This window comes from Rhea americana, unplaced genomic scaffold (genome assembly GCF_003343005.1).
Source record: "Rhea americana isolate MKP2758 unplaced genomic scaffold, rheAme1 scaffold_429, whole genome shotgun sequence".
NCBI lineage: Eukaryota > Metazoa > Chordata > Aves > Rheiformes > Rheidae > Rhea > Rhea americana.
The window spans coordinates 17,313-43,648 of NW_028186567.1; the positions used below are offsets into that span (position 1 = coordinate 17,313).

The 26,336-nt window shown below is 38.3% G+C and overlaps 1 protein-coding gene across 1 annotated transcript; it reads left to right on the forward strand.

The window, feature by feature from the left end:
- Positions 1 to 218: 218 nt before the first annotated feature.
- On the forward strand, positions 219 to 26,336 carry NUP210L (nucleoporin 210 like). The gene is made up of 40 exons (XM_085315359.1): positions 219 to 376; positions 781 to 917; positions 1,260 to 1,391; positions 1,672 to 1,765; positions 2,697 to 2,847; positions 3,482 to 3,614; positions 4,095 to 4,253; positions 4,839 to 4,907; positions 5,698 to 5,804; positions 6,693 to 6,833; positions 7,207 to 7,344; positions 7,966 to 8,119; positions 8,594 to 8,794; positions 9,103 to 9,248; positions 9,895 to 10,116; positions 10,617 to 10,790; positions 11,261 to 11,453; positions 11,564 to 11,652; positions 11,958 to 12,062; positions 12,934 to 13,035; positions 13,921 to 14,049; positions 14,238 to 14,365; positions 15,261 to 15,393; positions 15,830 to 15,892; positions 16,516 to 16,695; positions 17,336 to 17,416; positions 17,707 to 17,838; positions 18,390 to 18,548; positions 18,816 to 18,907; positions 19,685 to 19,859; positions 20,548 to 20,723; positions 20,984 to 21,204; positions 22,175 to 22,311; positions 22,792 to 22,918; positions 23,311 to 23,460; positions 23,724 to 23,974; positions 24,371 to 24,575; positions 24,858 to 24,962; positions 25,752 to 25,826; positions 26,161 to 26,336. Exons 1-40 carry the CDS (start codon positions 219 to 221, stop codon positions 26,235 to 26,237), a joined length of 5,601 nt encoding a protein of 1,866 aa, XP_085171485.1. The 3' UTR covers positions 26,238 to 26,336.

Below are 26,336 nucleotides of genomic sequence, written 5' to 3' on the forward strand. Positions count from 1 at the left end.
GCGGCAGCGGCCGCGGCCCCAGCCCCGCGGCGCCGGGACGGGGCTTTCCCTCCGCTCCCGCCACCGCCTACCGCTGACCGGCGCGGCGCGGGGAGGGGGGGGCGGCCTGCTGCAGTGCGCCTGCGTGGCGGTCCTTTGCGCATGCGCATTGCTGCTGCGTGCTGGAAGGCGGGAACGCAATTCTGCCGCCGCCGCCATTTTGACTTAGCTCTGTCAGCATGAGGGCGGGTCGGTTGTCTCTGATCCTCTTCTTTCTCCTGCTCCTCCTGGCGGCCACCCACGCCTTTAAGCTAAATGTGCCCAAAGTGTTGTTGCCCTTCAGTCGAGAGCTCCGTATTCCTTTTGTACTAGAGGCTGAGGGTGGCTGTTACTCCTGGTGAGGAAAGGGAGATGCTAAGGAGTTTATTACTCCTAGTAAGAGGGTTGCTGTGTTGAGGGAGCAGGATGGGAGCTAGGGAACGCTGAGCAAGTGGGAGTCTTCTGGGGATTACAGGATTGGAGGTGGAAGGGACTAAGGGAGGGTTTAAAAAGAAGGGGACAGTGGTATGTTCTCCTGGGCTAGGGAAATAAAAGGGGAGTACAAGGGTCTGTCCTGAGACAGAAAGAACAGAAAGGGACAAGAGTAGTGTATTTAAAGAGGTTACTATAGGAGTAAGTATGAAAAGGAGTACTTTGAGAGTAATACCAATCTGCATTTCTTCATCTGCCACTTTTTTTTTTAACACACATTTGTAGATACCCTGAGTGGAGGAGGGGGAAAAAAATCTTCCTTTCTTTCAGGTACTCCACGCATTATGATATAGTCACCGTTGAGCCCATTTATGAAAACAGTACCACTTGTTCACAAAAAGCATTGCTGTCTGCTCAGTCTTCACAAGCCACAAAGCTAAGCAGCGTTGTGATAGCTGAAGAACGTGGTAGGTGGAAAAGGGAAACGTTAATAAAGCGGGAAGTAATTCAGGAGGTGAGACTGTTTAGGGAACTCAATCATTATACATTTTTAGGAAGACATTATTGAATTGTCCTAAATATTGCAAAAATATGTGAGGTTGCAGCAGCTATATCTCAGAGTTCCAGATTAAGCTTATCCTATTGAAGAACCTACAGTTTCTGGTAACATCTTATTTTGGTGCTGTGGAACAGGGGGCTTCTTTTCTGTTCTCTTTCCCCTCCTCCCCCAATAGTAGCTTTTCACAATATTCAAAGCCAATATAAACTTGCAGATACTGAATTAAAGATTTTTCATTCTATTGTTGTAGTGACAGGCCACTTACTTCGTTGTGATGTCATTGTTGATGTGATAGATAGTATTGAAATTATTTCCCGAACTCGAGAGATCTATGTGGAAGATTCTCCTTTGGAGTTAGCTGTGAGAGCTCTGGATGTTGAAGGTATTGCTTGTGAGACAAATTCTCCTGATAAAACTCCAAGTTTAACTCTTATTCCTGAGAAAGAAATGCTTCTTACTGACTTTTTTCATACATAGTGATACTGTTTATGTATTTATTGTTGATATTACTGGTCAGAATATTAGGAATCCAGGCACTGTTGAGATGCTTTATCATTTCCCCTACTCAAGGGTCAATTTTACTGTGTCAGCTAGAAAAAATCCATTACAAAAAATGTATAGTGATTTTCACTCTCTGCATTAATTTTCCTTTTTGTCTGTAGGAAACACATTCAGTAGCTTATCAGGAATGACTTTTGAGTGGAGTATTGCAAAGGATGATAATATGGAAAGTTTAGAGCTTTCAAACAAAATAAGGTAACCTCAAAATGATTAATGAATAATCAGCACTGACCTTCATCGTTGGATAGTTCTAGAATGAGTAGGAATTGCATGAGTGAATTGGGACAGAGATGGGATGTGTCACTGTACCACCAGTGGGAGTAGGAATACTATATATTAATTTATGTTTCAGCCTTCTATGGTTAGTCTGTGAGTAAAATTAGTACTAGGGACAGTTTGCTGAAAGAAGGCTTTCTGTTTGAATGTGAATATAATTACAAGCATTGTAGAGTTTAAAATAGTTTGTGATAGACTAACATATTTGTCATAAGGGAGCACAGTAGTTCTGAGACAATGATCAGCTGAGGTGGGTAGAGCAATACAGAAGCTACATTTTTGGGGCCCTAAAGTGCAAGAAAGAGCTTGACAAACTGAAGAGTGTCCAGCAGAGGTCCGTAAAGATGGTTAAAAATCCGGAGCACAAGACCTATTAGGAGAAGCTGTGACATGGGAACTGGATTGGTTTAACCTGGAAAAAGGGGAAGAGGGTTTTGATTTCGTTGTATGGTAGAGGAGATGAAGTTAACCTCTTCTTGGAATAACACAATGAAAGGACAGGAGGCAGTGTTGACAAGTTGCAGCAATGAAAATTTCAACTAGAAGGGCAAAAAATACCACAGTGAGGTTGATTAAGCACTGGAACTCCATTCTTGGAGGTCTTCAAAACTCAGCTGGTCAAGGTCCTGAAGAACCCGATCTGCCTTTGAAGTTAAACCTGCTTTGAACCAAGGATTGAAATAGAGATCTCCAGAGATCTTTTCCACCTGTTTTTCCGTAATTCTATGATTATTATTTCTTGATCAGTGTACCATAGGATGCTTTTCCACCTGCATTATCTATATAAATGATTCTGAAATAACTGTGGAGATCTTTGTCTACCTAGCAAAGGTTACTTTGATCTTGTCAGGATTTTAAAGTACTCAGAAGCTGAGTATTCTCCACCAGACTACATTGTTCAGCTGGAAAGAGCAGAAAAACAGGGAGACAGGATTCTGGTGTCAGGAATCAAAACTGGTGCAGCAGTCATAAAAGTCCGAATACGGGAATCAACTTACAAGGTGAATAATTACTGTGAAGTTCCATCTTTATAAAAAGACTTTCAAAACTACTGTTTTAGATAAAATGCAGTTTTAGCCCCATTCCCATGAAATGCACTTTTTATGGCATTTGATGTTTTCTGGTTTTACCTTTCATAGCTGTAGCTAACAACACCATTCTGATTCTTTTCAGTTCAAAAGAATACGCATCAATTCCTGTAGTGCTAATATCCACTTTTTAGTAAGTGAAGTTTAAAAGGGTACTTAAGTCGCTTATCTAATCAGTTTTCTTCCTGTTGCATTATAGGCACAGCTAAGACTACCATAAATAACAGGATAGAGGAAAAATATTTTTATTACCACATTTAGCAGAAGTATTTGGATTCTCAATTTTGCTGTTTTTTTTCTCCCTAAATATTGAGCATATGATGAGCATTTTTTTTTCTCCTTACTGATTATCTTCCATGGTTATCTTGCACACAGCAATAGAAARAATAAAAGTAAGCATGTAACTGAAGAAATTCCAAATTGTCAAGGGAACATGGGGTAAATGCAGAATATTTAGCAGGTAAAGGTGTAGGGAAAGTGTCATTAGATATATTTATGTGCAGAGCTGGAATACKAGTACTAAACTTTTTTATTCCTTTTCTATTAGAAAGTATCTGCGGCATTGGTACGTCTGCTGGTTCTAGAGAATGTATTCTTGATACCCTCTCATGACATTTGCCTCTTGGTTGGTGCTTATATTAAATACCAAGTAGCTAAAATCATACAGGGAAAGATTACAGGTAAATTCTTGTCTTAGTTCCGCTGTATTTCACCATATGTTCAGCAGTCTTTCCTAAATTATATGAACAGTTTGCAGTTTTAGTTGGCAGAGAAGTTTACCGAAGAGATGGTGAAAATGTGCCATTAAACGGTAAATACCTGACTATGTAGGTCTTACTAGTGCTGATTAAAGAGGGTAATTGAGGATGCATGATTGGAAATAGAGGAAATGGCAGGACTTTCTTATGGTGGCAGATTGGTCATGAATTAAAGTTGTACTCTTAACGCTTCCAGAACTTGTATGCATATACCAGAGAGCTGAGTTAACATACGGGCTTGCCAGCATGGAGAAGATCTGTCAACTTACTACATTACTAAACTGTTAGTCTGCTATYATTGTTGTCAGATCCTTGAATTTGTGCCTTTGTGAGGAGAATGTTTTATAGGGAAGTGTAGGTGATTATAAAATTACTGTAATTTGTAAGGTAACCTTTTTGCAGAAGTAGAATTGCCTCTTGAACATTATGAGCTTGAACTTCGTGATCAAGTTGTTGCACCTGGTGGATCTGACCTTCTTCCAGTGGCCAGCCTGGAGGTGAAGACAGCCACCGTGACAGCAGTGCAATTAGGACAGAGTAATCTTGTCTTTGTTCATAAAAGTATCCTTCTGACTAGAATGTGAACTGCAGCTTTTGTGGTAATATGTGGCCATTTTTATTCCCAAGCATGACCAAGCCAAGTTATAGTAAAAGATGCACATTGGACAGATTGTAAAGGCAGAAGAGGATTTTTGTGAGGTCCTATCTTCAGTTTCTCTGAATTCTTTAACTTCATCGGGTATTTACTTTGCTTGGGTTAATTCTTTTTCCTTTTTCATTCTGCACTGTTCTGCCACATAAGCATATCAATATGCTCAGTATTTCTCTTTAAGAACTTCCTTACTGTTTCTGTGTTGTCRTTAAGCAAGAGATCACTTTGTAATCTGTGCAACTGCAATTTCTTTGTGATTTCTTTATCTCTTGTTCTTCTGCATTGACAAGGACCCCTCTAGCCAATTATACGATGTAGTTCCCATTGACTGTAACAGAAGGACACCCTTTGATGTCAGTGGAAATTGGATCAAGACCCARATTCCCATACTTATTTTATATTTAAACAGCTTGGAGGTTTATAGCTTRCTAAGGATGTCTATATTTTATTTTAATAAAAAGAAATCCTTAAAGACTTCCTATACAAGAACAAAGATATTCACATGCGAGCTGCATCTGGGCTTCCAAATTGCACTATCTATGTTGTAGAAGCTGGATTTTTAGGTAATGAGAAAATGAAAGTTTGATTGTAAAACCCTCACATTTCATTTTTTGATCAGGAAAATATTGCTTATTTTTAAAAAACTGCATTCATTATGTTGACAGCAGGCATCTTAATCTTATGGCAGAAGCAGACTTTGTGTCTTTTCAAGTGCATTGATTTGAAAATTGAAATTGGCTTAACTCTGTTTGATGGGCTGCTCTGAATAATTAACTAAATTAAAGATTACCAAGAAAGAATRGGCCTCAGAGCTATGGCAAAAAGTGTGTCATGGTTGCCTTACAAACCACCTCTTTGTGCTGTTTCCTGAACTATTTTTGCTGAMGAGTGAGTGTTTTGAATTCAAAGATTTTTTTATAAATGATATTGGTTATTTTTGAGGATGGATAATGAGAGCTTCTGTGCTTCAATCACTGATTCTTATCCAGAGAACTTTCAGGGTGATCATAAGGGATCCCTACCTCACGACTGACATTCTCTGTTCTACACTAAAATATACTCCATTTGTTGGCAGCAGAAAGATGTCTCCATTACAAAAATTATAATCAGTTGCAGTCTTACTGTTCTGGAACAAAATGTAAAACAAAGTTTGGCTTTCTAAAAACAATTTAGAATAGGAGTCAGCGGCTTTGCAGATAAATCTGCAGTACAGTTACATGCGAATTCACTTACACTGGATTAAAGAAAGAACTTCATTATTAAAAGCTATTAATGAAACACATTTTACCACCACTGGTTGTTGCTGATARTGTTTTAAAATTCTTGAAAGCAAACCAGATTATTTTATTTCAGGTTTTACTGTCTATCCAGGAGACCGGTGGATTCTAGAAGTGAAGCGAGAGTATGTGGTCACTGTAGAAGTTTATGATAAAGACAGCACTAAAGTTTATTTATCTGATGTGAGTATGTTTGTTTAAAAACAAGCACAGTTGCCAAAGGGAATGCCACATACTGTTTTCCTGTCAGAGTGTGGAATGAATACAACAGTCATGTCCTTTCTAAGTTCTAATACAAATATTTAGCCCTAATACATAATATAATCTTTGGACAGCTTAATGTGACAGTAGTAGAACTGAGTAAGTTTTAAAATATAGACTATAACCATTGTTAAGAAATTGCAGTTTTTAATACATCAAATTTCCTTTATAACTTTGTATTTAAATCAGCTTCAAATTCAGGGTAGTATTTACAAGTGGAAAGGTAGCGTGATGCATTGATGACGGTACAAGACTGGAAGCTAGAATCTGTGCCATCAGCTCGCAGTGTGACCCCAGGAAAGTTGCTCCCTTCACCTTAGTTTCTCTTTCATTCAGAYGGGGATGAGAGTATATCTTAAAATCAGGGTGAATATAGCAGTATTTACGTCATAGATAATTGTATTTAGAAAATTGAMCTGAGTGCAGAAACTGTAATAAGATAGATGTCCAGAATGTATTTCTATTGAGAATATGTCTTATGCTGACAGATCATCTGCACAGGTCTTCTGGTCTTGGTATAAGTAATACATATCTCAGTATTGACCAGTTTGACTGCTGTCAGTCCTGCTCTTGGTTATTAGTATATGCCCTTCCTTTAACCCATGCAGTATTGTTTCCTCTAGTGTTTTCACACATGTGCATGCACACATGTATGTACARGCACGCACACACATGCTTTGTTCGTACTAATCTTCTTAAATGTGCTACAGATCTCTAAGGAAGTACACAATTCTGTGGGTATTTGTRGAAAGTGGATAAGGCTTTTCTAGGAAGGGGATGTACTTTTCACTGATCTTTGTCAATTTACAGAACTTGAGAATAACTCACCAGTTCCCTAAGGAATATTTTGAAGAGTTCATGTCTTCTGATAATGGTTCTTACCATATAGTTCAGGTCCTAAAAGATGGCATCACAGAAATAAAAGCTGAACTGGTTTCGGTACTTCTACAGGTAGGATGCAAAGGTGATAGTAATTTTTTTTGTCCAAAATTTTTGTTCTATACCACGGGTCATAGGATAATACTCTTCATAGCCATGTGAAATCAACTATTCTGTGATTCAAGTTATACTGTGTTTATCCTGCCATAGCAGGTTATCCTGTATTAAGTCTTTGTAAACAATACCCACCGTAGTTTCTGCAACTGTGAACAGTCCAAGAGGCATGTAATCAATTCAGATCTTCACAGAATGGCCTGTCCAGGCTTGCATAAACCATAAAATTCTATTGCCTTTCTTTTACTGACAGCCAAAAGTGAGAGTCTTTCCTTTTCATGGTAAGCCACTTYGCTTGAAAGATTATTTGCTTTCTTTCCCTTGTTTATAGGATGGGTCTGAGGCTTACTTTCCTGTACCAGTCCGACACGAACAGGAGGTGAAGATTTACCTTCCCATCAAGCTGACACCTTCTTTTCTCGCATTTCCTCATCATCCCACAGAAGTCTCATATCGATATAAGGTTCAGGTAAGGTAGACTACAACTCGGAAAACCATGAAGACCTCCTTGGTATAAGTCTTTTTCAGAAGAAAAGTTAGTTAACAACTTGCAGTAAATAGAGATTTTTCCCAGGTCTCTTGCTGTTCACGTGGCTATACAGCATTGACTTAATTAGATTTTTGAACTGGGTTGAAARTGTGTTGTAAGAGGCAATAGGTACACATTTTTTCCCGTACTCTTTTGCTAGCTTTGGTAGTTAGGGTGTCTTGGGATATTTATCTGGGGTAAATGGCACCCTTGTGTCTTGATTGGGAAAATTGAGTATTTTCGATTTTACTTGAGTTGTTAAATAGGTGGGCTTTTGTTTTGTTTTGTTTTGTTTTTTGAACTTTAGCAGTACATTGGGAGACTTACTAAAAATTGGAAAAGTATTTTGAGATCCTTGGCTGAAAAAATTACAGTAGTGCTGCTGTCAGRTTTTGGGGGTTGAGTTTTTTTTTCCTGTTATTCCCTAGCTAARTAGTGCAAACTTACATTTTTGCCATATCAGTAATGCTCGTTTGATACCAGCATGTGATCCTCCTTCTGCTTCCAGGACACTGTTTATTTTTAATTTACAATATTTACCTTTTCTATCTTTTTAAATAGGTTGGAGGAGGTAGTGGCAATTTCTCATGGATTTCTTCTAATCAGACTGTGGTCACAGTCACCATAAAAGGAGTAGTGACTGGAGGTTTGATCCAGGGGCATTGCACTGTTCAGGCCAGAGATGTACAGAACCCCTTTCATTATGGTGAAATACAGGGAAGTATTTTTCTGARCAAATTATTGTTAGGAATGCTGTGTTGTCCAGGCTTATAAATTGAAAGTTTCTGTTTGAATATCAAAGTTTGTTAGGCTCCTGCTTAGAAGTATTGGACTTGATTCTACTGTGACTTTTATTGCAGTTTTCTGTATAGGTGGAATTATTTCCATTTATCTTGCTGTTAGTGAGTAGTCTCGCATCTTTAGTATTTTTTATTTGTTGAGTACCAGCTATTTCTTAAGGTAGTAATATTTAGCTATTGAATACAGCACAATTAGTATTTTATTAGTATCGTACAACAACTACAAAAGCATCTGTAAACAAACTGTCAGGCCATTTTCTTTTCCTTTTTTTTGGGGGGGGTGGTATTTGCTTCTCCAACTTTTAATATTAGGGTCATGGCATAATTCTGACAGCATTGTGCTAGCTCTTTCTGCTCTCACAGACTGTTTCACTGGACTTTGCTAATCTAGGTGTTTGTGGAGCAGCTGACGAAGATGGAACTTCTGCCGTTTCATGCAGACGTTGAGATTGGCCAAGTTTTGGAAGCTCCTCTCAAGATGTATTTCACAGACAGGGAAACAAGGGAGAACGTTGCTTTTACAGACTGTTCCCTCTTACTTTTGGACATAAACATGGACAAGCAAGGAGTCTTTGTCCTTGCTGAAGAAGGTATGATAGATTAGCTCCAGARCATTTGTTTGCATAGTAATGTTTTAAATGATTTCCATGAAGTCACCCCCAGTTACAATTTGCAGAGATTTTGTGAGTCGTTAACAAAATCTGTGAAAGTCATTGTGTTGAAATGTCTGTTGTGGCACTTTTTAATTGACTCTTCCAACAACTAAAGGGATCACAGCTGTTGTGAAGATGGGACATTCTGGGAAACCTTTCAGAAAACTGGGTGAGGTTAAAGATTCCATTACAATTCAGCTTATCACTGATCAAAGATCGGCTGCAAAGATGCTCTTAATTTGTAGGTAATCAGAAGCCTGGCCAGACATTCTGCTCCAGCTTCCTGTTAGAAGCAAAATCTTTGGGACATACATTAGTGACAGCAAGTATTACAGTATACAAGCAGTATTTTGAAACAAGTGCTGTGTTTGCTGCTTATGAACCTCTAAAGGTGAGAAAGTGCTTATTCACTAACTCATCCCCTCCCCTTTGAATTATTAAGTTGCTTGCAAGTGACTGTATTGCACAGTGCTAAATCCTGAATCATTTTCCTGAGAAACAAATTTGCAACTGGGAATTAACTGACACTGCAAAAACATGAATATCTCATTTTGTCAGACTACCAACAGAAGTAAATCAGTTTAACAGTCAACTTGACTATTGATTTAATTGTTGTGGAAAAAACAGCGATGTGTTTGGGGTGATCTTCATTTCTTCTATCTGAATTGTGCTGTTGTATCAACATTTCACTAGGTGTCGATAAAATTARACTTCTCTGGTAGCTTAGAATGAGTGAATGTAGAATGCATGTAAAAGAACAAATGATCGCATTTTATAATGATGTGTAGTTTCTTGCTTRCTTCTCTTATGTGAGAATGGCCCCATATACTGCTCCAGCATGAAAAAGTGTTGTAAATTAAGATGCATGTCAGCTGATTCTACCTTAAACATGCTTTATGTTATAGAGTAAGACRAGGTCTTACTCTAAATGATAGTCAGTTTCAGTAGTTCTTTTTAATGTCTATTTTCACTTCTGTGTCTCACTGGAAAATTGTATTGAAAATAACAATTTCAACTGTTTTCTGTTATGTGATCAGGCAGTAAACCCRGTAGAGGTGGCACTTGTGACCTGGCAGTCAGCAAAGGAAATGATATTTGAAGGTGGGCCAGGACCGTGGATTTTGGAACCATCTCGTTTCTTTTTGGAACTAACTGTGGAGCATGAGGAAAAAATTGAGGTTATACAAGTCCGGCTTCCAGCAAAAAGGAAACTGAACCAGTATGTTTATCGAGTTGTATGCCTGGAGTTGGGGGAACAGGTAAAGGAAGCATCTAATCTATCTGGCAATTTAATAAGCAGCTGCAAACGATATGGATAAAGTTGCATGTTTAGTCTCACAGATGTCATTTCCCTTGACTAGAGAGCACATAACTTGTGTTAGCCTTAACTAAGCAAAGATGTGTTTCACTCTTTTTATCCATGTTGATTCATAATTTCACTCTGTCTACTCTGAYCAGACTTGTATTTAGAAAAGAAGCATGGATCCTATTTCATCTGGTGATTGTCTCATATGCATAGAGAGATGTGATGGAACCTTTTCGCATACACTCTGTGGCTGCAGAAACTTCTGACAGATCATCTGTTTTTGAGTCTGTTTTTTAAGAATACAGACTAGATCTTTTCCACAATTTGATAYTGGCCTGTGCTTATTTCAGTTCTTTACTTTAATCTCATTTTGAGACACTGTTCAACATACYGATTTTATGCAGAGCCAGAGTGGAAGAATTTTCTGGGTAACCATCTTGTGTATCCTTGTAGGTACTCACGTTCCGAGTAGGTAACCACCCAGGAGTCCTGAACCCTAGTCCTGCTGTAGACATGATCCAGGTGACATTCGTTTGTGCTCATCCTGCAAGTATGTCTGTAACTCCAGTGTATGAAGTAGCTACAGGTATTCGACCTTGTCCCTTGCCACCGCACAGCAAACAACTGGTAAGACTTTAAATGAGCTAATAATCCTACATTAATTTCGGGGGTGCGTGGGAACCCAGTATGTATAGGGTACTTCTTGTGCTTATGCAAAAATACTGTGCATTATTAATTAGTAGTATAGAGCTCTTTACTGGAAAAGTTATTACCTGATAGTGAAATAATCTTTGTCACAACAAATTACTTGAAGTCAGCCTAGTCAGCCTAGTCCTTTTGCTGACAGTTTTCTCTGTTCTGCRCAGTTTGGTAGTAATTGACTTTCTGAATAGGAAAACACCAAAAGGGAATCCTAGCAGACTGAGCCCTGTAATATTTTGGGGTGATAAAGCTGTRTTTGAGATGAAAGAAATGATGCACTGTTAAATAGAGACCTATCCATCACAGTTTGATTGGTTCCTCTTTAGGAAGAGGAAGTGTTTCTTCTTAAGTTGGGCACTAAGTTATTAACAGAAGTTCTGTTACTTTGGATGTAGATCCCCATATCCAGTTTGAGGAATACAGTTTTGGAGTTGGCTGTGTTTGATCAACAGCAGCGAAAGTTTGACAACTTCAGTTCTCTGGTGTTGGAGTGGAAATCATCCAATGAAACCCTTGCGCACATTCCTGATCCTACAACCATGAAGATGGTGGCAAAAGATGGTGGGACTGGACAGACCAGGCTGCATGGTACTGCTCAGTTTTGTATGCTGGATTCCTGTGGAATCAATAGGAGTTATTCCTGTTTACATCAGGGCTTTCCCCTCCCCCCCCTTTTTTTTGTAATCTGTTGCTTGTAGGGCATCAGCTTCTTGAAGTACACCAAATTAAAGGAACTGTTCAGATTGGAGTCAGCTTTGCGAAGTATGCAGCAAGAGGTAGCCCAAAAGTGAGTAATGAAAACCCCTTCTATTGGCAGAATAGGTACTGCTTACTTTTAGACCAATATTTCTAGTGCAGTATTGCAGTTTGTTATTTTTGGTTCTAAATACCAATCTTTGCAGTTTCACAAGGAGACTTCTACTTTAGAGCATGCAGCTATTTGGGAGGAACGTGCAGCTATTTAGGAGGAACGCTCATTTGCTATCTCTGCAGTCATCATTTTTTTCTGTATAAGAGAGAGAAGAACGTGGTGCTTTTGTGACCTGAAGGAATAGTAATGTAAGTTCTTTCTGATTTTGTTTGCATATTTAGGAAGTGTCTAACTTACTTATCTCTGCTTCTGTGGAGTTCTTACTGGTGGAAGATGTGACAGTTGTGCCAGATAATGTCACTATATATGATCATCCTGCTGTAAAGGTAAGAACACTAGTAGCAAAGCTGTTTTGTACCTTATCGTTCTTTGATAAATTGTGTGGCCTTGTACGATCAAGAGATGTTTCTTACTATTTCTGGAAAGCAACAAACAGCTCTTTCATAAAACTCATGAACTCATTCCACTTTGTTTCCTCAAACAGTAAGCTTCTTTATTTTCTTTTATTATCCAGAGTATTGTTGGATAATAAATGCAGCTTGTATGCTGTGACAACAGGGCTTCTGGAAAKCAGGTGGCTGTTCCAGAAGACTGTTGAGAAAGCCAATCTACATTTTTACTTCATAGTACGCCACATGAAGTTAGCTATCTCAGTGAAGAAACAGTACAATAGTAACGAGGAATCACAGTTTATTGCACTAGAAAATGTTTCTATTGAGTATTTTCAAGGCATTCCTAATACTGTCCTGCTTAGTCAATGAATAATGCTTAGTCAATGAAAACGAAATGCAGTTTTCTYACTGCATGTAAAATACTGACCACCAGTCCAAGCTAATTTAATAAGGCAAGTGATATTTATTGTTTGAGAGGAATGATATTTTTTCATCATTTTTCAGATGCGTGCCTTTACTAGGTTGTCATTTTAACCTGAGAAGGAAGGAGTCACGACCTCCTGGACTGGGACTGGATTTTTTGGTGATGTCATCATTTAGGAGCCAGTTGCTGAGTTTTTTATTCTAGTTTTTACTCAGTTTTCAGTTGAGCAGGACTCCTGCTGATGCCTAATAAAAGATGGTGATGACTTCAGATTTTCAGTAGTCCAAAGCCAGTGGTGATCTCCTCTTTCCTTAGCAAAACTTCAAAATAGTGTAGAACCGAAGGCTTTCATGTTTCATTTCATTTTATTTTCATTGACAGGAGCTATTTGATTTAGTAGAAGGATCTGGATATTTTCTGGTCAACAGCAGTCAGGATGGAATAGTAAACATGACGTATCTGGAGGTGGAAAGTGCCGTTGAGGTGATCGCATTCAAGATGGTTTGCCCTGGAGAAATCTGGCTTCAGAATTTTGAAGAGAGGTTCAGCCTCTGGAAAAAGGAAGAAATAAATGATTTTCTTCTTTTACTTGTCTCAGTCACTTTTGTCCTTACAGCTGGTTATATATATTTCATTTTAGTGTCCCAGAACACTTCATCATAAGCAATTATGTAATGTAGGCCAGATGTTTGCTTCAGTGAGCATTAAATTAAGGTAGCTTTTGATACTTGCTGCAAATATTCCATGCTAATTATATGTATGTACTCTTTTTTCCTTAGTTGGAACATAGCTGATTTCCACATTCTGGATGGACTGAAATTTTCAGTTAATATAGTTTCCTTATCAAAATTCCTTCATACAAAATTCCTACATTCATATCAAAATTCCTACATACAAAATTCCTTCTATGCTGCTATATCCTCTAGCAATAAATGTAATTCGATTGTCATTCATGTCCCAGGGCACAAGTTAGTAAGACTAACTTGTAAGAAATCAAACCTTTGTCAAGTTTTGTTTCAGAGAGAAATTTAATCTCGCTRTCAGAGAGGAAACACTTTGAACTTTTGACTGCTGCATAGTTTTGAAGCCTGATTTGTTGGGACATTTAAAATTATGCCRGACAATGCACTACTCAGTTCGTTACAGGAAAGAATCTTGTGATGAACTGTGTGGGCTGAACCCAGGGAAGCTTTTCTTATGTCAGATGAACATAGTTGCCTGCTGACTGTCAACAGTTGCTCTGAGCAATGGCTTTTGAGCAGAACTAATACCTCACTTAGATATATCTAACTTCTCTGTAACAGATATGCTTATTACACGTGTGTGCTCTTCAGCTGTTACGACTGTGCCTCTTTACTTTCTTTTTAGGTCATGCCTTTGATGCCTGGATTTTTAAGCCTGGAAATTTATGATCTCTGTTTGGAATTTTTGGGACCAGTTACAGCCTATCTGCGTGTGTCTGACATGTATGAGTTGGAGGTGGATCTCACTGACAAGGTGATGCAGTTTTAGGGAAACTCAAATGTTTCTAAAGCTTCATGTGTTATGAAATACTTCCTTGCCCACAGAGAGGAGGAAGCACTGAAAGATAAATCTTAGGATCAAGCTTCCGGAGCAGGATAGCCCTCAAGAAAGAATATATGAAGTACTCTTTCACCTCCATCCCACTTCTCTTTTTAATCTAGCTCGAGATTGGCAAGTCTCTTCTTGTTACTGTTAGAGTCCTGGGTTTTCAGCATCTTCCATTCCGGAGTAAATACTTCAAGTACATGAAGCTGAACGTGCAAGCAGCATCTCCTATTGTTACACTTGTGTGAGTATTACATACAGCTGGCAGGCTGGACCACTCTTTTTTTAAGATAATATGATAATGATMTGAATGATAATATTCATCCTGTATTGAAAAACAGAACCGACAATTAAAGAACAAAACCTATTTGCAGTCTCCTAGCTATTCACTGTTTAATTGCATAAATGTTGGTAGAGTGCATGAGCAGGTATCAGCTTTATCAGAGGGRTCTCAGGAGAATATCTCTTTTGGCAGGCTGGGGAATCTAATTTGTATTTGTAAAGCTCTTTGAGAATCTTGGTTGCAGGTCAAAATGTTTTTTCATTTCCTACTGCCTGTTCTTCTGTATTACTACATGAGCCTCTTAAATGCATCTGAAAGGCTGTTAAATATTTCTGCATTATTTCAGACATGATAGCTCAGTGCATAAACTTCTCTTGTGGTGGCGGTAATTTTCACTGGACTATTTTGTATTGGTTTTATGCTATTTGCTGTGGAGGTAGTGGAAAACAAATGAATTTATTTTTGACTGATACAACTGCATATGATGGAAAATTAAATGAAGGATGCTTAAATACAGATTTTAAACCTTTGCACAGTGCTATGGAGATGAGGATGTGTGTATTTTAGCAAGAAAATACAGGTGGAGAAAGATGTTAATTTCCATGGGAAAGCAAAAAACAGAACTTTAATGTGATACAAAAAAATGTTTGAATCCTTCACTTTTATCATACTGATTGCATGGTATTTTGCCATTCAGAGCTCTGTGCATCATAAATTTAGAACTTCGGCTATCTTGGAGTACAAGCCTCAATATTATAATAGTCACAAACTAACCTATTAGACAGTCCCTACCTGAGTTATCTTATAGTTAGAATAGGGGAAATAAAAGTGAAATCATGGTGAAGGGTTTTCACAGGCAAATGGAACAAGAGGGAGAGTATTTTGAAGTTTACATGCTGCAAGCTGTTGCTGTTGGCCAGACAACTGTGGTGGCTACAGCCTGGGACAAAATGGGAAGAAGATTTACTTCTCCTCCTCGGAAAGTAGAGGTAAGAATCCACAGCTTTTAAAGCTACTCATCTTCGAATGTTTTTGACCCAAAGTTCAAAGTTCTTTCGGGGGGAAGAAAAAAGCCCACTTACAAGATGCTGCTCTAAAGGCCTGGTGTTTTATGACTCAGATTGATCTAAAAAGGATCATATAAACAATAATTGACAGTAAGCATTGATAACATTTCTGTATTTTAGCAATCTGTCCATTAAGGCTTCTCAGTACTTTCGTTTGGTAGGCAGGATCAAGTTGCTCACTAGAAATCTCTGTATTCTGTAGTAAGTTTTCTAGAAAGATGTGCCAAGATGTACTTAGCAAAGCTCTTATGATAATTCAGTGTAGAGCATCCTTGTGTTCTATCTAGTGATGTAAAACAAAAAGAAATGTGTGTAACATTTTACAGCAGAATTATTTTTTCTCCTTTTCTTTTTCTAGGTCTTTGCTCCATTTAAACTGATTCCAAAGAAAATTACTCTTATCCCACACAATATGATGCAGGTGAGCATTATTTCTTCTGAACAAATGGATGTTTTTCTTTGCCCTTTACCTGTGTCTTCRTTTTCCACCTTCATTATTGGTATATTTAATCTTGTTGAAGAGAGCTTGATTAAACTAGAAATAAAGGCTCTGAATCTTATTATCAGTCAGATTCCCAAATCCTGGCTTGTGGWAATTCAGTGGAGGCCAGATCTCACCTCATCAGTAAACTGCAGCAGGGTGACCAATAGATTTCACAGCCCTCCTGTATCGTCTTCTGTCTTGACCTACATTGAGCCAATTGCCTTTGCTAGCATATGAGTCCTAAAGCAGGGGAGTTGGGACGGTGCAGACATGTAAGGTATGGCCCTACCTTTTAGAGTYAGGTCTGTTTCCACTGTTCTGGAGCTGCTTGCTGAGCTATTTCAGTATATGGTTTCTTCTTTTAGCTTGAAATGCATGTGAAGATGGATTTAAATTGAATGTTTATACTTTGAATTGAAGTGGCTAAAGCATGTTCAGGAGAGCTGAGGAGCAAACAACTACGAGCATCAATTCCCTAAAACACAGTGTTCAGATTCACTAATATATGTATGTGTCTTTTCCTCAGTGAACATTGTATTGTTTGTTTAAATACACTGCAGGTGATGTCTGAGGGTGGTCCCCAACCACAGTCCATCATCCACTTCTCTATCACTAACCACTCTGTGGCTGAGGTTAACCGGCTTGGACAAGTAACAGCAAGGACTGTTGGAACAGCCATGATACAGGGTGCCRTTCAGGCAGTTAGTGAAGACACAGGAAGAGTTACTGTTTTTTCACAGGTACCATTTCATTATATTTTTTATCATCTCATCATTTCCATTCTGCTCAGAAAGTAAGTTAATGGTTCGTCAGGCTTTTTAATCATATTGGTAGCCTTGATCTTGAAAATATCAACTTGGCCTTGGAGAAAACTTCCATTAACAGCATAATTTGATCTTGTACTGTAATGACCTAGAAGAAGAGGCGGTTGTAAAGTTGCTGTTTAAGTTTAACTTAGCTCTTACAGTAAACAAGAGAGGAGGCTGTCACAAGTTGTATGGGAAGCTAGTATCTCTGTAGATTTTTTTTTCTCTTGCTTTCTGGCGCCCCTAGTGGGATATGAAGACAGTATTTAATCCATGAAAGTAGCTAGGAATCAAAAAGCTTTAAAAGAAACCAAACTGAATTAGGATTGTTGGAAGTTACCAGCATTGTAGAGGTGACAGTTTCTAGACATGTTAGGCCAGCATGCCAACGTGACCACCTATTTGGAGGCTGCTGGAGATATACTAGCTAAACCTTCCGTGCTTGGCAAAAAGCTGTCAGCTTAGCCCTTGACTGGTATGTAGACTGTTTATTTCAAAAATAGAGTTATAGACTACTTGTGACTCTTCAGTTTAGTGAGATGTCTCAAAGCTTAGTCACTGATTTATTTTGCAGGATCAAGTGGAATTAGAAGTAATTCAGTTAAGAGCAGTAAGAATTCATGTTCCTGCCACAAGACTTATAACAGCCACCAAGGTAGGTGTCTGGTTGATAGTAAAAACTACTGTTGGCAAGAAGTCAAGAATAGTGTTCTCACTCTAATAGGCTTGTGGGATATCTAAGTGACTGCAGGTTTAAAGTTCATGATACACATATAATTCCCTTCCTTCTGCCAATTTGTAGGAATTCACTTTTAATTTATAGCAGTATAAAATGACCCCTAATCCTTTGTCTACTGGTCATATGTGATTGAGATGAGAAGCACAGATAACAGAAAACATAAGAGGACTTCAAATTTCTGTAGTGACAGTATTCTTCCTTTGCAGATGCCAGTCTACGTCATGGGGTTGACCAACATGCTGAATCCATTTTCCTTTAGTAATGCTAACCCAGAACTGATATTCCAGTGGTCAGTGAGCAAAAGGGATGTTCTGGACCTTCTTCCTCGACATATGGAGGTACAGAGTAAACCTCTAAGAATGTTTTTAAGAGCTAGTACTGTGCCTGAAAGCATCAGGAGATCGGGCAAGTGACATTTAAAATTCTTAACAGATGAGCACTGCCTTGAATGCTGTGCGGTTCAAGTGCTATCTTCTCAATCTAATTCAGTTAGTATACTAAGCTAGAGCATCTAATGGCTTATCATCTTTTCTCTCTCAGAATCTTTTTCAAAGCATGGAAGCCTTATGCAAAATCTTCTGCAAAAACTTCTGAAACTGTAATGATATTGTTGTAAATTCTTTTACCTACTGTATATGGTCCAGATTTAGAYTGTGTACCATTAGAAATTTCTGTATGCCTTATGAAGAGCAGCAAAGTCGGAACAGACAGAATCACATCTGTGACAGGAGTTCTTGCCATTAGGAGCAGAATCCAAAGGAAAAAAAAAAGAAAAAAAAAAGATCTTTCTGTTTCCACACATAGCATTTTTTTAAATCTCTGTACTAAAACTAGCTTTAACCCAAGGACTGGATGATCTGTTGTGAAAACTGTGSTTTATCTCTACCAGGTTTCCATTCAGCTTCCATCAGAGAATAATTTTGCTATGGTCATATATACAAAAGCAGCAGGTAGAACTACTGTTAAAGTGACAGTGCAGTGTCTGAACACATCTGCTGGACAGTTTGAAGGAAACCTTACCGAACTGTCAGATGAAGTGCAAATCCTGGTAAGTGCCACTGGTTATGCTCGTCATAGAAGCAGGCATATTTTGAGTGGATACAAATATGTGAGCAGTGTGCATGGACAAATGCATCAAACAAATTTCATTTCAGGTATRCTTGCCTAAAGATGTTTACATCTTCTTTTGTTCATGTCTGTATATTCTGTTAATCAATAACTGATTTTCTTTAGTCATCCCGATTTATAGCTGTCATTAATTTAATCTATTTTTTTTCTTTTTAGTTWCTCCATTTAATATTTTTTCTGCCTGTAGGTATTTGATAAGCTGCTACTATTCTCTCCGACCTTTTCCACTCAGCAGATTTTGATGTCTACAAATTCACAACTCAAGCTGTACACAAACAGGTATTAAACAAAGAAGGGAATATCCAGAACATAAAGACGGTTTACGATGTGTTTCTCTCCTGTTAGTGCAGGGAGTTGTCTGTCAGCTTCTTATTTTTCCCCTCTCAAGATACTCAACACGGACTTCCTATTWCATTATAGAGAACTTGAGGCATGCTCAATTTAAAATTCTTGTCTACAAGTCTGTATTAAATGTAGTTCACCACAAAGCAGAGAACAATAGCTCTGTAGTGGTGAAATTTTCACCAGTGAGCATTAGCAAATGTAGCAACATGATTAATCTGAGAGAATGAACTACATACCTACAAAAGCAGATGTCTTGTATTTATGTAGGTCTTAGAAGGTGCCTGCTCATAGACTTCTTTTTCTCTAGTAGGTTTACATTGTGCATTTCTGGGAATTCTCTTTGGGTWCTCCACTGTCTGCAAATGTATATTAGAGTGACTGCTGAGTAGGGCTGCATCTGGGCATTACGTGCAGTTTAACAAATCATTTAAAGAATAACATGTCTTCATGATATCATCGTATTTTTAGCATGATGCTGAAACATAGCCTTAAGTCCATACTCTGATCTCCTGCTGCCACTGAACCTTTTTGGTCATTAGTTTAGTGTAATATTGAACTAGAAGAACTTAAAGCATCTTGGGCATGTAGTTCATTGTCRGAAAGAAGCATTAGCTACTGATGTTTCTTACTGCTTTAGTGGCTATCATTTAAAGTGAAACAAACTGCCAGCCTGTCAAAGTCTCATGAACTTCACCTTTGTTCTTGGCTAAGGGAAGGGGCTGCATTTGTGAGCACTCAAATCTTGCAGTGTTACCCCAACTCTTCTGTCCTTGAGGGGCATGATCAAGGACTCCTGAGAGCTGGAGCCATCACAGGCACTGCAGTGTTGGAAGTGACTTCTTTAGAACTCTTTGGAATCAATCAGACAGTCATAACTGGTGTCCAGGTGAGATTTCAGACATATACCAATGTTTCTGCAAGCAAAAACTTGTAACAGTTTTTTATTTCTCAGCCCACTGAAAACATACTGATGTGAAGAGACTGCATTTTATCATTCTTYTTATCAGGGTCATTGTCTCTTAGGAGTGGGAGTAAGGGCTGATGCTAAGGATCATTCAGTTCTGTTGCTGGTTCTGGGAAAGAAAGGGAGTATGATTGGTAATAGACATGTACTAGAAGTTGTTTCTGGATTCTGTTCTCATCTTGCTGTTAACTAATTTTTTGATCCTGTATATGGGTAAGATTACTTGTTCAAGCCTTAATTTGTTAATCTACAAAATGTAAAAAGATGTTAGGAGGTTTCATACTGATAAAATGTTTATTGTATGGAAATCCATGTGGAAGTACTAAGTATTTTATTTATAACTTTTTAATACTTAAGGAACCGTATCAACCAGCTTGTCATAAATATATTGTATGCTTTATCAGTTTATAAGAGCACCTGTAGACCCTTTGATAGAGCATTTTCAAGAAAAACCCAAGAGCTCCAGAAGATGAAACTGTGGTTGAGGAGATAGCTATCATTGTTCTAAATCAACAGTCATTTATAGAAAAATAAGATAAGGACAAATACTTAGACCAAATGTCTTTTTTACTTAAAAAAAGAAAAAAACAAGAAAATGTATTTTTTACAGGTGGCACCTGTGTCCTATTTAAGGATAAATGTCAGTCCTAAACTGTATACGACCAGCAGCATATCATTGATTGCACTTCCCCTTGGAATGTCATTAACCCTTACGGTCCAGTTCTACAACAACATCGGGGAGAAATTCCATGCCCAGAACACCCAGCTTTACCTAGCTGTGAACAGGTACAGTCTTGAGAGTATTGGCATGTGGCYAGTAGAGAGATCAGAACTCACATGGAGATTTTTACACCACAACTCCACAATACAGATGGAAAATTGCACCTCAAACCTGAAATCCATTTGAAAACAGCTGTCAGAATTGGGAGCTGTTTAACTTGATTGCCAGTGCCAAAGCAGCCCATGGATTTTTGTATGTCAAATACATAACTTTGGATGTGTGAAATTTAGCAATTTTCTCTTGATTAGACATCTTTGTTTTCCAGAGATGACTTGCTACTCATTAGACCTGGGAATAAGAATTACACATACATTGCTCAGGCTGTGAACAGAGGAGTGACGCTGTTGACAATCCAGGATGAGAAGCGTCAAGGTGTGGCTGACTATATCCCTTTGCCTGTGGAGTATGCCATCAAGCCAGATCTCYTGAAGTCCATTGCCATAGGAGATGTAATCTGTTTCAGCTCACTCCTTGTAAACCAAGATGGTTTGTATGCTCTTTCCATAGCCTCTGAGATTTGTTAAGCAATGAGATTTGTTATATTGTCTGGTTAGATTTCAGAAGTGGAACAAAATCAGATTGGCACTATTTTAATGGGAGACCTCTACAAATACTGAGACCTCAAAACCCCTTCAGCATGGAGCATCCTGCTGTTCCAGCATATTAGGATATTAGGTGCTTCCTGTGTGCACAGAAAATCTTTTTTTTTTTAAAGGCTCTAGGCCTACTATTTATGGGAAGACTTGTTTTGTTATCTTTTCAGAGTTCAAGTGCAGGCTCAGTTTTGTTGTCTTTTATCTTGACACAAAAAGAGTGTTCCCCCCCCGCCCTTGTCCCTATCTTCAGAATGGCTATTTTATAGCCATTCAAGAGGACAGGTTGCTTARGGAATTTACTGGTGCTTAACAAAGCATTCTGTAACTGTATTAAAAGACTCCRTATATACAAGTCCTGCTGCTACAGTTTTACTACTATCTAATCAGAACTATGCGTTAAATTAAGTCTTTGATAGCATTTTTAAAATAAAAGRTAACCAGAGAGTCTTCTAAAGAATGTAAAAAATTTTTCTCCCATTCTATGAAAGCTCATTTGAGCACTCTTTTTACTCGCTGAACCCCACAAATAACATTTGAGTTTATGATCCTAATTTGTTCAAGTAAATATGAGTTACAAGCTCTCTRTCCTGAAGAATAAGCAGTTCAGTGTATTTCACTGAGAAATGTGGGTAGGGAGCTTCATTCATATAATGTGAGTATTAAATCATTCATTCTAAGAGGTCTAAAAGGAGAATTTCAGTTTACCGTATGAACTCCTACACATGCCTGAAAAGGGATATGTTGGTGTTTATTTCCTGTACATTAAATGAATCCTTTTCCTTAGAGATTCCTCTGTGGTCTCTAATCCTCTCCAGTAGAGACCACTTGGCAAAATCTAGCTTGTAACTTGATATTTGTAGGTGATTCTGGGATGTGGCATATTTCCCCCAGTGATATGCTTGAAATAGACACTATGAGTGGAGCAGCATTTGTGAAGAATACTGGAACGGCTACAGTCTTCTATGATATCCCAGGGATAGTGAAAACATATAGAGAGGTATTTGTCACAATACTTGGGAGAMGACCAGCTTGCTACTGTATACCAAGAACTGTTTTTATATATATTTATGCTATGTTTTACACCAAAAGAATTGGTCAGCTTTTCTCTCTGACTCCTTTGCTTATAGGAACATCTGTTGCACATTTAGGTAGACATTGTTAGTGTAGTGATTTGAAATTGTTACTGCAAAAGACTACAGAGCCTTTACTGTAATTTGATGCATGAGAGATTATGTGCCTCAGCTCTGTTCCCAGACATGAAAAAGTCATATGCAAGTAAAGGGCTAGATAAAGCAGTAAGGGCTTGGTTCTCATTTTTGTTAAAGATGCTTTTCAGTGCTCTCACTAGTGTAAGGCTGATGTTTAATGATAAACATCCAGTTAAGAAAGTTTTGTAGAATAGCAGAAGAAAAACTAAGCAGCAAAATTCCCTACTGTCTGTATTGGACACAGAATTCTATTCTTACTAATATTTCAGATAATTGTCAATGATTCTTCAAGATTAAATCTCCAGATTGGTCAAAAAAACTATTTAACAAATGCTCCAGATTCTTCTGCATTCCAAGTTCTTGTTGCCACAGGCAGTGGAAGAGAAACTCTCAAGGGTAGGACCTCTATTTGTAAATTCTTCTTTATTGATTCATGCTGAAGTTTTCTGCAGTAAAGTTTATACTGTGCATTTTAAAAATATTTTTATTCTGCAGTAGTGCATAAATGAGAAACTGAATTGCAATTCATATTACAGTTACCTACTAGTTTATTAAGAAAGTGTAATTTGAGCCTGTTGAACACTAAATTACCTGAGCTACAACCCAGTCCCAGTAAATACAAAACCATGGACTACTGTTGGGAAATAAAAGCTTCTGATGAGGAARAATGAGTGACAATTACAGAGTGACAACTGAACCACTTTGTGTGTTAGGGAAGTTTCACCTTGTTTTGTTTAAGATATCCACTGAAAGATGCCGATTCATTTGTTTCTGTTTTTCTCCTTTAGGTCCTTGCAACTCTATTCAGTTCAGTGCAATCACAAATCTCCTTCTCCCAGAGTCTTGCTTGATATGTCAAGTTGAATTCAGCAATAAAGTGTTGGATGTATCAGCAAATGAAGTCTTTCTTGTGCGGTCAGAATTTAGCATCCAAAAAGGTAGGTATGACTTTTCAAATCTGAATGGAATACAGAGAATTTTCGTGTGCCCCCCCCCCCGTTTTTTTTTCCTTCATTTTACTGCTAGACTATAAGTAACAGTGCCAAATTCTCACTTCATGCTGATTTACTGGTGCTAAGGATGTATGAGTTATCTCTTTCAGTCATGTATCTTTCCTGCATTCCTCACCAAATAACTCTTATAAGAACCTTTCAAACACAAGCTGTCTGTTTACACTGGTTTTCCACTGTCTTGAATTTAGGTCTTTATGTCTGTATAATCACTGCCAAGCCCCAGCCTGACGAAGTCCTTCTGGCTCTGAGTTTTGCTGATGCCTCTGTGTTTGTGATGGTCTCTTTCTCCAGTGAACAGAGCACGGGTGAAACGCAAAGAATCCTAGTTCCTTTCCTCCCTGCATTTTATGTCAACCAGTCAGAATTAGTTTTTAGTATCAAACAACTAAATGGCATGCTAAGAGTGCTGGGAGCTGAAAAAGTATTAGAAAAGCTGGAGGTATGTGAAAAGCTTTCTGTCTATATCCCTGGGAATGGAAATACATACTTGTCAGAAGGCATTGGTGGAGAGAATCTGGTCTTGTATGCACTTAGCTCTGTCTTAGCTGTCAGTTTTTTGATAGCTGGAAGAAAAAATACTGGTACTGGGGAACAGACTGTTTAATAGTTTCCGTGTTTGAAAGCAGTGGGTTGTGAGGGTACTTCTGCATTTTTCCGTCATTCTATCATTACAAAAAAAAATGAGTAAAGATAAAGCTACCTTTCAGAAATCTTCCTTTATAATAACTTGTCTCACTATTTCCTGATTATATGTAGTATCAGTGTACATGGTAATACTGAATTAGAGATATTACTGCTTTCATTTTAAAACATTGGTTTTTGTCTGTTGTGAAAGGTTCAGCCCAGTTCCCCTGCTATAATAGTGAGGTATCCTGAATATTCCCCTGGCATGCCTGGACTTGTCTCCTACCCCATCACTGTGGTCAACTTCACCTCCCTCCAGCAGATGCCAGCACCAGCCTTCATCAACATTTCTTGTGCTCTCACAGGCCAAAGAGTAGCAGTAGAAGTGAGAGTTCTCCCAGGGCAGCTTACATTTGGTAAGTAGCCAGGGTGGGTTTCATATACCTGATGTGGTGCAATAAAGGTATCAAAGCCCAGCACTAGCTACAAGATTCAAATTTGCCAAAAGAGTTACCGCTGCTGTCAAAATAAGTTGAGACAGTATTCATATCTTCCATTCCCCAGCTCCAAAGGGCATCAAACATCCCTTGGCACCAACTGTCCTTACCAGGCAATTAAGTGATGCTACTTTTTTCTGTGAAGTTGCCACAAACATGTGGAACCTACTAGTATGTAATACTTTGTCCTTTAAACCTTAGGTCAATGCAGTGACATAGGAATTGTTCAACAGCTAATGAGCTCTTACCAGATTCTTCTCTTCACTTTATTTGCTGTTTTAGCGTCAACATCTGTTATCTTCCTCAGTAAGTGAAAAAGATTTACAGTTTAATAACCAAAGCTTAAAGACAAGAATATGTATTTCTTTTTTCTGTAATCTTTAAAGCCAATTATACATCTCTGCTTTTCACACTGCTGTATTCTTTTTGAGTGTTAAAAATTTGATGTCATTCTTAGGTCAAATCTTCCTGGGTTAGATCTATTCTAACAGCAATGGTTTTGATTTTTCTTAAGCGTTAAGCAGTCACCCCTTTAGGTATTGGTTGGTCTGAAACTCAGACAGAGGAAAGAGGGTGACAACAAAGGAAAACCTTCCAGATGCAACAGTACCACTGTAGCTGAGGGTAGCTGTAAATTTTAAGAATTGAAGAGGATGGAGGAAGATGTTCTATAGATCAGCTACTGTAATTGGAAAAAAAGAAGCTGAAACATTGTCTAACTGTAGGCAGTCTGTTTTCCTGGTGAGTTTGACAAACAGAATGCAACTTGATTATCTTCAGGTGGCCATGGCTGCTCCTACATTGTTAAAGCTACTTGTAATACCACATGTGGCTAAATGCACAGGAGACTCAGGTAGAATCTGGGCCGCTTGCAAAAGTAGTTTTACTAGGCAGCCCTGGACAGCTGTACCAGCACAGTRGAGGGATGGATGCCACCATCAGAACAGCATAAGATATTCCAGAACTAGAATGAATGAGAGTTTGAGACCATTTCAGAAAAAAAGATTCAGAGGTTAAAACCTGAAGTTCAAACTACAGATTCTTGCACACATTGTAAACAGACTCCGTAATCTAACTAGGTTATTATTTTGTCAGCATACAATGCTTTCCTGACCAGAGTGCAAACAGTGCCTATTGTGTACATTCCTACCTCTGCTGCATCTCAAACAGGTAAGCCAGGGGCTGTTTTGGGACAGTTTGGRCAGCTTCCAGTTTTGTCACATTGTGTAATGCTAATACTAGTATTCCCAGCTAGTGAAAAACACTGCTGTCATGCAACAGTTCAGCATCGAGCAGTACAGCTCAGTGACTTAATTACTGGTTTTGTTACTGTTGTGCAGACTCTCCTCTGAMTCTATCAATGGGGGAGATGAAGTTCAATATAGTTACAGTGAACTTCAAAAAGCATGGGACACTGAGGGGGTTAGAAAACATACTTTCCCTTGTGAAGAATTAGGAATGTGTGGATATTCAAACCAGTTTCCCTTTATTTCCTTCTTTTCAGGATACTCCTATTCTCCTGCAAGTTCCTCACATGGAAGAAACAGGACTCAGTCATGGCTCTGGAGTGTACAGAGATAAATTTTTACAACTGAAGACCTAAACACTGGAACAGTGGGAGGCTGTGAAGTGCAACAGGTCATTATGGTTTTGACCCAAATAAATGGAAGTGTTTAGTTA